This window comes from Macaca mulatta, chromosome 3 (genome assembly GCF_049350105.2).
Source record: "Macaca mulatta isolate MMU2019108-1 chromosome 3, T2T-MMU8v2.0, whole genome shotgun sequence".
Lineage (NCBI taxonomy): Eukaryota > Metazoa > Chordata > Mammalia > Primates > Cercopithecidae > Macaca > Macaca mulatta.
Genome location: NC_133408.1, coordinates 194,468,034 through 194,480,664, shown reverse-complemented (window position 1 = coordinate 194,480,664; position 12,631 = coordinate 194,468,034). Strand labels below are relative to the sequence as shown.

At 44.5% G+C, this 12,631-nt stretch overlaps 1 protein-coding gene across 6 annotated transcripts in view; it reads left to right on the top strand.

Annotated features, from left to right (window-relative positions):
* The window catches only part of PAXIP1 (PAX interacting protein 1), a 60,052-nt gene that overhangs the window by 711 nt on the left and 46,710 nt on the right, over window positions 1–12,631 (top strand). For 3 of the 6 annotated variants that reach the window (XM_077997787.1, XM_077997791.1, XM_077997789.1), the window contains exons 1-3: window positions 156–268; window positions 4,316–4,450; window positions 10,028–10,071. In XM_077997787.1, the coding sequence (XP_077853913.1) occupies window positions 188–268; window positions 4,316–4,450; window positions 10,028–10,071 (260 nt within the window). In that variant the 5' untranslated portion in view covers window positions 156–187. Of the gene's footprint in view, window positions 1–155; window positions 269–4,315; window positions 4,451–10,027; window positions 10,072–12,631 lie in introns of those variants that run through there. The other 3 variants (XM_077997788.1, XM_077997790.1, XM_077997792.1) reach the window with 1 other exon arrangement.

The window sequence follows — 12,631 nt, the reverse complement described above, 5'->3', positions numbered from 1 at the left end:
GCGCTCGGCGCGGGCGCGGGCGGGGGCGCGGAGGGCGGGGGAGCGGACCCCGATTCGCAGGACCCGGCCCGGGCCGCGCGGGCAGTGCCGTTGGCGGGGCGAGCGGGGGCGCCGGGCGCCGCGGGGCCGGGGGCGGGGGGTGGGCGGGGCCGGGCGCTGCCGCGGAGCCTCCCGGGCCGCCGCGATCATGTCGGACCAGGCGCTCAAAGTTCCTGAGGAGATGTTCAGGGAGGTCAAGTATTACGCGGTGGGCGACATCGACCCGCAGGTACCGCGCCCGCTCCTGCCGCGGCCTCCTCCCGCGTCCGCGTCCCCGTCCCCGTCCGTCCCCGTTCCCGTCCCCGTCCCCGCTCCTGTCGCGGGCGCGCGCCGGGCGCAGAGCGTCGGGTCCGCCGAGGCCGCCGGCCTGACTGCGCGGAGGGCAGGGGCGACCGCGGGGTGGGCGCGGGAGGCCGGGGCACGGGGGATTGCGGGAGGGAGGGCGGCCGGGGCGGCGGGAGCTCTGTGCCTCGGTCCCTAGTGCGTGCCCTGAGCCCCCGGCCTGCGGCCCTGGGGTCGCCGCCCCCCACCCAACGGGCCCCCTCGCTCTCTGCTCCTTTGCTGAGCGGGACTGGCGCCGGGTCGCGTCTCCCCCTTCCCCGCGCCAGGCGTCTCGGCTCCCGGGAGAGCAGCTCTGAGGGCGGACGAGGGTCGCCGGGATCCCTAGCCGGGGCAGCTCGCGCGGGGGCCCCAGGCTCTCTCGGCCGGCGGGGACCGTGGCCGTGCCCCGGCGTGGCCGCCTCCGCCACCCGGGCAGCTGCCGTCCTGTGCGGGGCTGAGAAGCGCTCCTTTCCAACCTGTGTTCCTGCACGTGGGGGCTGGCATTCGTCTTCCTTGATTTTCCCAGTTGGACGATTAATTTTACGGTACCCTGGTAACACCATCCCATTACACATTTAATTTTGTGTAGTTTGGGCTCACGCCAAAGGACATTGTGGGTTTTCCTTATTATTCCTATAATAATACATCTGTTTGATGTCACACAGTTATCAGTCCGTGGTGGGAATGCATCTTAGTTGAATATCCTCTTCAGGTTAATCTTCAAAATATTTCCTTCCCAAAAGTTTAATTGTACGATTATGTTGCCTTGGATGTGACATCAGTGGCTCCCACCTTGGAGGATGGGGATGCCCAGTGATCAGATTAGGCCTGGAAGGGCGGAGACTCATATTTAGCAGATAAACTTGGGTGGTGTAGAAGGAATTGTAGAAGGCTGATTGATCTTGGCCTTCTTGAGGTTCGTCCTTGTATCTTAGTAACAACTTTTTTGGATCCTTTTTGCTCTGTAACTTTAGGGTAAAGAGACTTCAAGGCCGGGGTGGTGGCTTACGCCTGTAATCCCAGCACTTTGGGAGGCCGAGGCGGGTGGATCACCTGAGGCCAGGAGTTCGAGGGCAGCCTGGCCAACATGGTGAAACCTCGTCTCTACTAAAAATACAAAAATTAGCCGGGCGTGGTGGCGGGCGTCCGTAGTCTCAGCTACTCAGGAGGCTGAGGCAGGAGAATTGCTGGAACCCGGGAGGTGGAGGTTGCAGTGAGCTGAGATTGCGCCATTGCACCCCAGCCTGGGCAACAACAGCGAGACTCCGTCCCAAAAAAGAAAAAAAAAAAAAGACTTGTATCTTTGAATTTAAAGAGTAAAATGCTTGCTGAACACGGAGTGATCAAAATGAGTGCCTGTAACACTATGAGCTTTTTCGAGTATTGATGATGATTCCGCGACTCCCTCCTTTTTTTTTTCTATCCACCATTTTTCTCTTCCGCCTCCTTCCTTGCCTTCATGTTTCATTTTAGGACTTTGGCTCTTACAGGGGAGTTGAACCAAACGTTACTGAAAACCTGGAACAAGTTGAACTGGAACCATATTTACTCGACTATGAATGAAATCTAAGTGCCTAAAAATGTCCTTGGCAAACCGCTTTCATCTGAAACAGTATATTTTCTGAAGTTTTGAGCCTGGACATCTGATTCTCTGACTCTTGTGATTGTGAATTATAAGTTCACATGTTGACCATCTAGTATGAGGCAGGCATGGATTAGGTGCCAGGTATAACACAGAGGTGAAGAGGACATGGTACCTGCCCTTGAGCGCCCCTCATTGGTGGGGAAGGGAGCACACATCACAGTACAAGGTGTAGCAGATTTCCCCACTGGGGTGCAGAGTAGACGCCACTGAAATGTCATTTCAGTTGGGTTTTGAGATAAGCAGAAGTTAAGAACACGAAGGAATATTTTCATGTGGAGCTATGTGCTGAGGAATGAGGCATTCGTGTGTTTGGGATACATCAGGATGATCACTATATCTGGAACAGAGTGACTTGAGATAAATCTATTAAGATATTCATTAGTGTGGAGATTGAGGAGAAGCTATTGGTTTTGGCATCCTCAAAGTTCGTGAAAATCAAGTAAAGTGTTTTTGGTAGAGTGTTGGTGGAAGGGGCTGGATTGCAGGGAGTTGAAGAGTGAATGGAAACTGAGAACAGAAAGGTTAGACTCTTCAGGAAATTTGTCCTGAGAAGGAAATAGAGAAGGTGCCTGGGGAACAGAGGGCTGGGGAGGGATCTGTGTTGCATCACAAGTGCGTGGAAGGATGTGGGCAATTTCACTGTTTACGGGTGGTGGGAACATAGCTATGGACAGGGAGACTCATGAAGAAGGCAGTAGGATCAGAAACAGACTGGAGGATAGGAAAAGGAGGGGTGCCTTTTCTGAAGACCAGTCGAATGAATGAGTGAAGCTGAAAATGCTTAGAGGTCAAGGGAAGGAAGAAAGGTTAAAGTGGCCCATGGCCAGCGACCGTTGTTTTTTCACTTACTAAATATTGAGCCTCTTCTCTAGTTCATATCTATTAGTGGTCAGTAAAGTATTCTGAAAAGGTTTTCTAGCTTGTGGGTCACTTTATTTTTTTTTTTCGAGGTTGGAGCAAAAGTTTAATAAGTGAAAAGAGAAAGCTCTCTGCTGCAGAGAGGGGACCTGGAAGAGGGTGTTGCCCTTGTGGCACTTGAGCTTTGTGGGCACCATGTCACTTTGACAGTTGGTGTGCACTGTCAGCTTAGACACTCCCACCTCTTCTGAAGCACTTGACCGTCGGCTGTTCCTTAACCCTCACTTCCTTGGCTTGTGCTGATGCTCGTCTCCTGTGATACTGCACTTTCCTACCTGTCCCTGAAGTATCAGTTGCTGTGTCTGTTCTCTAGGTCCCCTGCCACTCTGCACCGCGACCACCTTCATGCTCATGGCTGTGGCTCCTGTCTGTGTAATATGCTGATGACTTTATGTCAGGGAGATCCACGTCTTTTCCTAGCTGCAACTGGATGCGTCTTGCCAGATATTACACATGGCCCCTCAAAAATGGCATGCCCAAACTAAAACATGTCCTTGCGTCCCCCACCTACTGGCCTTCTAATGTGTTCCTCAGTGAGTGGTACTTACCACCATTTCAGTATGGACATTGCTCTCGTGCTTATACCCCTTCCGGACACCAAGGCTTGCCGATTCTCTCACTTCTTCCTCCTTTCTGCCCCTCATGACATCCCTTTAGTGGATGCCTCTTTTACCTGGGTTATTGCACTTGTTTCTTAACGGGCCTCTTGTCTTTAGTCACCAGCCAACCAAACCCAGCCAGCCCACCCAATCCATTCTTTTCACATGGACAGTCATCTTTGTAGGAAATCTGTGCTACTTTTCCTGTGTGAAATCCTTCAGTGGCCCTGCATATACCCCAGAATGAAGCACAGACTTTTTTGTGTGGTGTGTAAGAAAGCCCATTTATGGTCTGCTCTGTATTCACCTGTTCAGTGCCTTCAACACTACTCCCTCTTTCTTGATGTATAGATTTTTGCCTGACACCCAGACGTTCACGAGGGTTCTGCTCACATATCTCCTTTTGCAGAATCTTTCCCTAATTATGGTGAAACTCCACATGCCCCAGCCTTTAAGTTGGAAGCTCAGGAGCGCCATGTGCGTGGCCCCACCGCAGCAGTGATTGTGCTGTCTTCTGGTTTGTCCAGCCCATCTGTCTTGAGGACAGACCATGTGCAGTACTTGACTCACAATAGCCTCCATTAGTTGGTCAGTGAATCAAGATTTGCTGCTTCTGATTGTCACCAGAAGTTTCATTGGCATATTATTCAGAGTAAAAGGCTGTTAATTTTTATGTGGGGAATATGGTGTGTTTTTATTAAAAATTGCTTTATGCCCAATAATTATTTCTGTAATTCAAGAGTGCAGTACAGTATTGCCCATTTTAATTTGTGTGGGTTTTCTTGTTTTTTAGGTTATTCAGCTTCTCAAGGCTGGAAAAGCGAAGGAAGTTTCCTACAATGCACTAGCCTCACACATAATCTCAGAGGATGGGGACAATCCAGAGGTGGGAGAAGCTCGGGAAGTCTTTGACTTACCTGTGGTAAAGGTCAGTAGTAAATAGAATTTGTTTTATATCTTTTCCTCACGTATCTTGCAGGCAGTACCTTGAAGTTTCAATATAGCTCTTTTTAGTATCTTTGCTAAAGTCCTATTTTATTTTTATTTTTTATTTTTTTATTTATTTACTTTTTTGAGCTGGAATCTTGCTCTGTTGCCCAAGCTGGAGTGCAGTGGTGCAATCTTGGCTCACTGCAAGCTCCGCCTCCCGGGTTCAAGTGATTCTCGTGCCTCAGCCTCCCAAGTAGCTGGGATTACAAGTGCCTGCCACCATACCTGGCTAATTTTTGTATTCTTAGTAGAGACAGCGTTTCACCATGTTGGACCAGGCTTGTCTTGAATTCCTAACCTCAGGTGATCCACCTGCCTCAGCCTCCCAAAGTGCTGGGGTTACTGGCATTGCCACCATGCCTGGCCCTGAAGTCCTGTTTTATGTGGAAAGTTGCCAGATAACTGTGGACATCTTTAACATCTGAGTAACTTCCATTAGCTTCAGGCCCTTTCAGCTAAACCAAGGTAGAGCATGGTTTCTGTATGTCATAAGTCATCCTAGGTCATCCTTTATGCCTGCTACAGAACTCGTCCCATGTTACCACTGCCTGGAAGTTTTCTGAGCCAAGGAAACCTGTCATGGGAAACAGATCTGAGGCCTTGAATCAGATGGGTGTTTGAATTATCATGAGTGTATTTCATTCCAAAAGCAGGCTAAGGCCTGTCAGGAGGTAACTCTTAGGACAGGGTTACTTTCCATCCCCACTGTGGCAAGTTGTCCTCATTTTCAGTTAGCGGAAGGGAGTCCCCCATTAACTATGTTGTTGAACTCTTTTCTGACAAGAGTCACAATGACCTTTAGGCACATTGTCTCCCCAGCAGCCGTCTGGGGTGTGTCTAGCTTGACCTATGGGTGATTTGTCACAGGAAATGGGGGATTCAGCTGGTGGGAGGATTGTTCAGATTTTGTTTATCCACCTACTGTATTATGTTATAGCTAATAAGTTAGTTGACATCTGTTAAAATGTATGTTTTAAAAATGTGTTAAATTTTGTAATTCCAATGCTTCAATTTTATTTCAGATCTTCTCTATTAAGTATTTGTTTTAAAATAGTTCTATACCACTACCATTTTTTCCCTTTTCATGTTATTAAATGCTTTGCCTTAAAAAAAAATCTGTATGAAAGTTACCGTGGTTTAACAATAACAGTGTTAGGAATTAAGAAAGATTGCCAGCCTGGTGCGGTGGGACTCACCGGTAGCCCCAGCTACTTAGGAGGCTGAGGTGGAAGGATTGTTTGAGGCCAGGAGTTCAAGGCTGCCATGCACTGTGATCACACCTGGGAATAGCTACCGTACTCCAGTCTGGGTAACACAGTGAGACACCATCTCTTAAACAAAAAGGAAAAGGGAAAAAAAATAGAAAGATTGCCATTAAGTCAAATTGCGGGGCCAGAGAAGCCGCCTGGCTGCTGGGAAGTGGTGACCTCCCCAGTACCCAGGGTCGGAAACTGCCTTGTAGTTTTACAAACTCGAGTTTCTTTTCTTTTCCTTTCCTTTCCTTGCCTTTCCTTTTTCCTTTCCTTCCCCTTCTCCTTCCCCTTCCCTGATGGTATCTCACTCTGTCACCCAGTCTGGAGTGCCGTGGTGCGATCTCTGTTCACTGCTCACTGTTAAAGTGATTCTCGTGACACAGCCTCCTGCGTAGCTGGGATTACTGGCGTGCGACACCATGCCCGGCTAATTTTTGTATTTTTATTAAAGACGGGGTTTCACCATGTTGGCCAGGCTGTTCTTGAACTCCTGACCTTAAGTGATCTGCCTGCCTCAGCCTCCCAAAGTGCTGGGATTACAGGTGTGAGCCACCACGCCCGGCCACAAACTCGAATTTCGGAAATAAATCTGCAAGTGGATCTGTCTCAAGACAAGCTGTTTATAAACCATACTTGAGACTGCTGTAGAAGTCAGAAAGACTATGAATTTGTGGTGGTAATGGTCATGTCCACGCACTAATGGGCCCGGTTCAGTGTGGCCCACTCAGGCTCGCCGTGGGTGCAGACTCCTTTGTGGAGACTGAGTATCAGCAGGTTTCCTGGTTCGTTTACCCAATGCCCCTTTGTGTGACTTACCGCAGGGATGAGGTCCTGAGCTGGGGCACCCTCTTCTTTGGAACATGTTTTTGTCCCTGGCTTGCTTCCTTGTACTGCTGTAGGAACAGTATCTGTCCCTTCCTTCCCCTTCCTACAAACTTTCTTTCTCTCAGAAAATAGCCTGGAGCTATTGTCTCATTAAAGTGACTTTGCATATCTTATGCAGATTTTATGTGAAAGGGTAATCTTCCTAACACATCCTTGGGGCCTAGGTGATTGTTGCCAGGCCAACTACCAGAGGTAGTTCTTAAACCTGCCTGACCCCAAACCCCCTCTTTGTAATTAATACTTTGTAGCACGCCCCTCATTATCCAGAAATGAATCGATATGTATTCGATTCATTTAAATACATGTATATATAAACCTTTAAAATATGTATATATAAACTGAAATTTGTTGCCTAAACTGAAATGTGAAGGTGAAATAAAAGGAAAGTAAATAATAAATATATATTTCAATGTGTAAACACTTGGGCATGGCTTTTGCTATATGTAGAGTCACTGCCTGTAGCTGCTGCAATTGCAGAATGATCTCATACCCCACGAGTGGGGTTACCACTGTGAGGTGACATTTCGGAATGGTGATCAATTCCTGTAAAGTTCTGAGCTAAACAAAGCAGTCTTCCCTCATTTTACACAGTATTCATATTCCTGGGAAAGTCAGTATATAAGGCTAAGTAGAAATACCCATTACTTGTACAATTAACAGTTAGCTTCTAGGATTATCATCATTTTGCCAAGGTAGTTTACTGTATTCAAACCCAGCTTTTTCCCCCTCTGGCTATAGTATTTTAAAATGAGTGACAGACGTATTTCATCTGTACCCAGTAGCATTCCAGCCTGCTTGTAATTTGTGGCAGCACCTGTATTGTCCAGGGACTATTGCATTACATTACAAGGTGATAGAGTATTTCAGAGCTGATCCAACAGTTTGCCTTCACTCTAAGATATTTCAAGTAGATCCTGATATTCTTAGTTTGAACCTTATGGGCCTGTCTTATTTTGGATCCTGCTGCTAATAGTTGAGTCCGAATTCATATGACTGAAGGCTGAGACCTGGTTCCCTAGAGGCATATCCGTTGGCCTTTACCTTGATAGGAAGTTTGACAATGCATTTTAAAAATAAGGCATCTTTATACACAGTGGCAGTTTATCTATCATTTACATATTTGAATCTTATAAATGTTTAAAACTTGTTTCTTTGAGCACCAAAACTTTTTAAATTATTTTTTTTAATTGAGATATTTTTCTCAGTGGCCTTTGGGTAGCATTGGAAATGTTAATTTTGCTGACTTGCAGTGGGCTTATTTTATTTAATTTTTTTTTTTTGAGACAGAATCTCCCAGGTTGGAGTGCAATGGTGTGATCTCAACTCACTGCAACCTCTGCCTTGGGGTTCAAGCGATTCTCCTCTCTCAGCCTCTCAAGTAGCTGGGATTAGAGGCGCAAGCCACCATGCCTGGCTAATTTTTGTATTTGTAGCAGAGACGGAGTTTCACCATGTTGGCCAGGCTGGTCTCAAACCTCTCACCTCAAGTGATCTGCCCGCCTTGGCCTCCCAAAGTGCTGGGAGATTTACAGGCGTGAGCCCCTGCGCCCAACCGGCTTAGTTTTGTATATTGTTCTTTGCCTTTAGGATAAATAGTTGCTTATTACTTTGCTTTTATAGCTTTCCATTTCTGCTTTATACTGTGGCCTACATCCCAATTTTGCATTATTTTATCTAAACTTAACTAAAGTAGGGCCTCAGTGATTCTACTCTGCCTGGATGGGACTCTATGATAGCCAGCAGTCTTTAAACTGGGGCATCCTACCCAAGCTCCCTGGAGGGAGATTTTCAGCATGTGTGCCGCGTGGATGGTTGTAAGGTAATAGATAACATTTCCAGACTGGCCCTTCCTAAAGCTGCCTGAGAACACACCTGTGGTCACAGTGGCCCCTCCCACTTTACATGGAAGAATCAAACCTTCACCCATCCTAATCTTATAGTGCATTGCCTCAGGCTCTGAAAATTCTCGTGGACAGCAGACGGAAGGACAACTAGAAAGACTGGTTTTAGGGACTCTTCCCTCAGTGCTCAGTCACGGCATCATGAGCAGAGAGGGGTTTCTGGGTGTCGCTGTTGAGAGGAGAGCTTGGTCCACATGAAGGTGTTCTGAATTCAGAAGTGTCAAGGCCAATATAGATTCCTGATGCTGGCCCATTTTTTAAAATTTAACTGGAATTTTTCTAGGACTATCAAAAAATGTGAAGATATGTTGGATAAGGCACATAGATAGAAAAATTAAGTGCCTTCTTTCAGATTTCAGATAACTAATCCAATAACTTACTTAAAACCTTTGGTAAATGTCAAATCATCATGAAATAATTATCCCAGGCACAGCGGCCAATCTTTATTTTATTTTATAAAATGTTTAATATTCCTCTTCTCACAGAAAATACGCTTATTTAGAGTTATGCTGAAAAATTGTAGATGTCATCTAAAACATGATAAGGGAGGCGTTTCATTGTCGGAAATTTATTTAAGGTGTACGTGACAAAAATGGCTTGAAGATCATTAGCTTGGAATATGAGTTGCAAGAGAGCAAAGACTTCCTTTCTCTTTTTCATTGTTACATCCCCAGCACCTTGCACCATCTCTGCATAAAATAGATTCTCAATAAATATTTGATGAATGAATTGATGGGTAGGTAATGAGTATGTATGTGTGTTTCAGTTGGCTGAAGTTTCTGGAAGTCAGCTGCCTTCCAGAATGTAGTAATGGGGGCATTACTACATTTTTAGATAGTAATTTTGTGAAGTAGAGCTATCAGGATAATGATTTGTGTAATTATAAAAATTAAACATAGAAACAGGATAATTTTTCAAAAATATAAATTACCCAGAAAGGTAGTAATTAATCTGTTTTATAATTAATCTCAGTTTTTAGAATTTATAAAAAAGATTTTCGGGCAGTTAGAAATCATTTTTATGGCTTACAAACATTGTATCTACTTGACTTCACTAAAACAAACAAACACCTCATGAATTTAGACTTGATTGAATTTGGGATTCAAGAAGGGAGCATATGAGGGGCTGACTGTGCCCTGGATGAGGCGGCAGCGGTGGTGAGGCAGGATGGGTGGCAATTCCCCTGTCCTAATCGTGGGGTCAGCAGTAATAAGTGTGTAAACCTGGAACTTAAATGTTTATACATAATTTTTAAAAAAATATGGTAGTGCTTCATTCTATAATTGGATTTTTCATCTTGGGTATTAGTAACTAATCTTTGACTATAATATTTCTATTTGAATATTCATACTTGTAATCTGGATGTTTTAAAATAGGTTATAACAGACTTTTAATTTCTAAGAACAACACTAGTAAAATAGTATCATGCCACTTGTAAATTGAGAATACTTTTTGATTTAATCTTTTCTTTTTCAGCCTTCTTGGGTGATTCTGTCCGTTCAGTGTGGAGCTCTTCTGCCGTATCCTTTTTTTTTAGTGGGGGAGGAGGGAAAGGGTAACTCTGGGTTTAAGACTGAAAGAAATGATAGTTAACGGAGTGAAAAGTGGATTCATTCGTTAGGACAGATTGTTTTGTCTACATCTTATATTCCTACTATTTTCCATCCTGTTTCAAATTTTGTGTACCTGATCCTTGTCATTACTCATGTTAAAAGGGGGCTTAGCTGTGACAAGTAGCTCTAGGCCAGGAGCTGGAGGCAGGAGCTCCGGTTCTCTTCAGCTTTTGGGGTGCTAGCTAGATGAGGAATATTTCTAAAATTCTAAGTCTTATTTGAATTGTTTGAAGAGTAAATTGGGGAAGAGAAATGAGAAGAAAATTTATAACATGCATTGTTAATCCTTGTAATTGCATTGGGTAGAAGGATTATTGATTCAGTGCACATGTGCTGTGGGTTGAGTATTGAATAATAGAGTGGTGAAGAAGACCATTTCTGTCCTCAGGGAGCTTCTTTGCTTGCATTGTTCGTTCATGGAGCATTAATGGAAGTGCCCCTGCCCTGGCACTGTGTCAGGAGCCAGAAATGATGCATTCTATAGGCCTCCTGTTTATTCTCCTAGGCCTGGTGGCTCCCTTTTCATCCTAAAAGGATGATGCTTCATGGGACTGTTATTTCAAGTGTAACTTGCTTGTGGAAATCATTTCTTTTGCAAGTACCTGATACCATACAGTTGCTAAAATTTTAGACCTGGCAAGAGATTATGTCATGTGCTCTATTTTATCTTGCAGCTATGCCAGGCAGTTCCCTTGAATGCACTTATTACCCATTGAGTCAATGCAGATGGAAGGAAACTTATCATGAAATATTTATAGAGAAATAGAGAAAACATTCCTCTACAAGCAGTTCGTCTTGGAGGATGTGTAGAACTTTAGCAACTCCAACTCAGAAGTTCTAATATTTTCTTGTACGTAGCCTAAAGAGTTGGAGAAAATTAGTTCCTGTTTTTATTTTGTTGTTATTTATTACTTTTATAAGAAGTGAAAAAGACTGGGAATAGAGCTAAGAGGCTGGTTTTGCTGTTCTACGTCATTTATTCTCTATACAAGACTCCTTAAGAAGCTGAGTTATTTTTTTTCCTTTTTTTTTTTTTTTTTTTTTGAGACAATCTTACTCTGTCACCCAGGCTGGAGTCCTGTGGCACGGCCTCGGCTCACTGTAACCTCTGCCTCCTGGGTTCAAGCAATTCTCCTGCCTCAGCCTCCTGAGTAACTACAGGCATACAGGGACTACAGGCATACGCCACCATGCCCAGCTAGTTTTTGTATTTTTAGTAGAGATGGGGTTTCACCATGTTGGCCAGGATGATCTCAATCTCTAGACCTTGTGGTCCGCCCACCTTGGCCGCCCAAAGTGCTGGGATTACAGGCGTAAGCCATTGCACCCGGCCACTGGGATCTTCTTTGAGCTCTTACTTGCCCATCCATAAGAACAAAAGATTGTACCACTGTGCTGCAGCCTGGGCGACAAAAGCAAGACTCCATCTCAAAAACAAACAAGGGAGCCCGGGAGACTCACTGGTAGACAGTGTGCTCTGAGATTTGCCTTTGTTAATATTTCCCCAAGTCTTTGGAAGTAGAAAATCCATGAGCTTAGTTAGGTTGGAAGATGGAAACAGATCTTGGGTAATGGGGCTGAAGATATCATTGCAATCTAGAGTTTTTTTTACAGCCAGGGAAGTCTCAGATGTTTATAAGATTCATCTGTATAACTGTATAGGAGACTTCAAATTTGGAATAGAATTTTTAAACTGATATTTTTCTTGATTCACCTATCTCAATCAGTATATTTTTCTCCTATAGGGAAAGAGAAGCAATACTTTAACCCATTTTGAATTCTGCACACTCCAGATTATTCAAAAAAAGTCATTGTTTGCTCTGAATAGCCTGTGAATTACAGGCATGTAGAGATCATGACTGCTTTGTGTCTTGTTAAATTTGCAGTGTGTGATGTGTAGTAAGTGCTTATTAATCATTTTGAATGAATTTTCAAGATCAGCTTTAGAAATAGGAAGGATTTTTGGAATCATATATTCCAACTTTTGTTTCAAAAAAGGGGAAGTTGAAGCTCACAGTTGTCTTGCCTAAGTTCACAAAGTTAGCGGAGATAATAAAACTAGAGCTCAGTCAAGCCCTTATGAAGGATTCTTCCTACCGTGCAACAGAAGCAGTCACAACGTTTCGTTCTAAAAGAAGCAAGACATTTTAATTTTGCTTTTAAAATAACTGCTATGCCATTCGTGTGTGTGTGTGTGTATATGCATGTGTGTGTTTATATGTGTGTATATAGTTAGCTAGCTATCAGAGATCAAAGGGCTTCCCCCTGTGAGTGTATTTTGCCCATTTGATTTATGATATAAGTGGAGAGATTGGATTTCAAAATGTACTTTACGGAAAAGCACTCAGTTCTTTCTGTGCCACCCACTGCTCTCTATTCCGCTCTGCCCTGTGCTCTTCTTTGTCTATCTTAAGTCTGTCTCTTTCTTAAATGGACTGAGTGGGGACGGAGTGGGTGGGTAATGTCT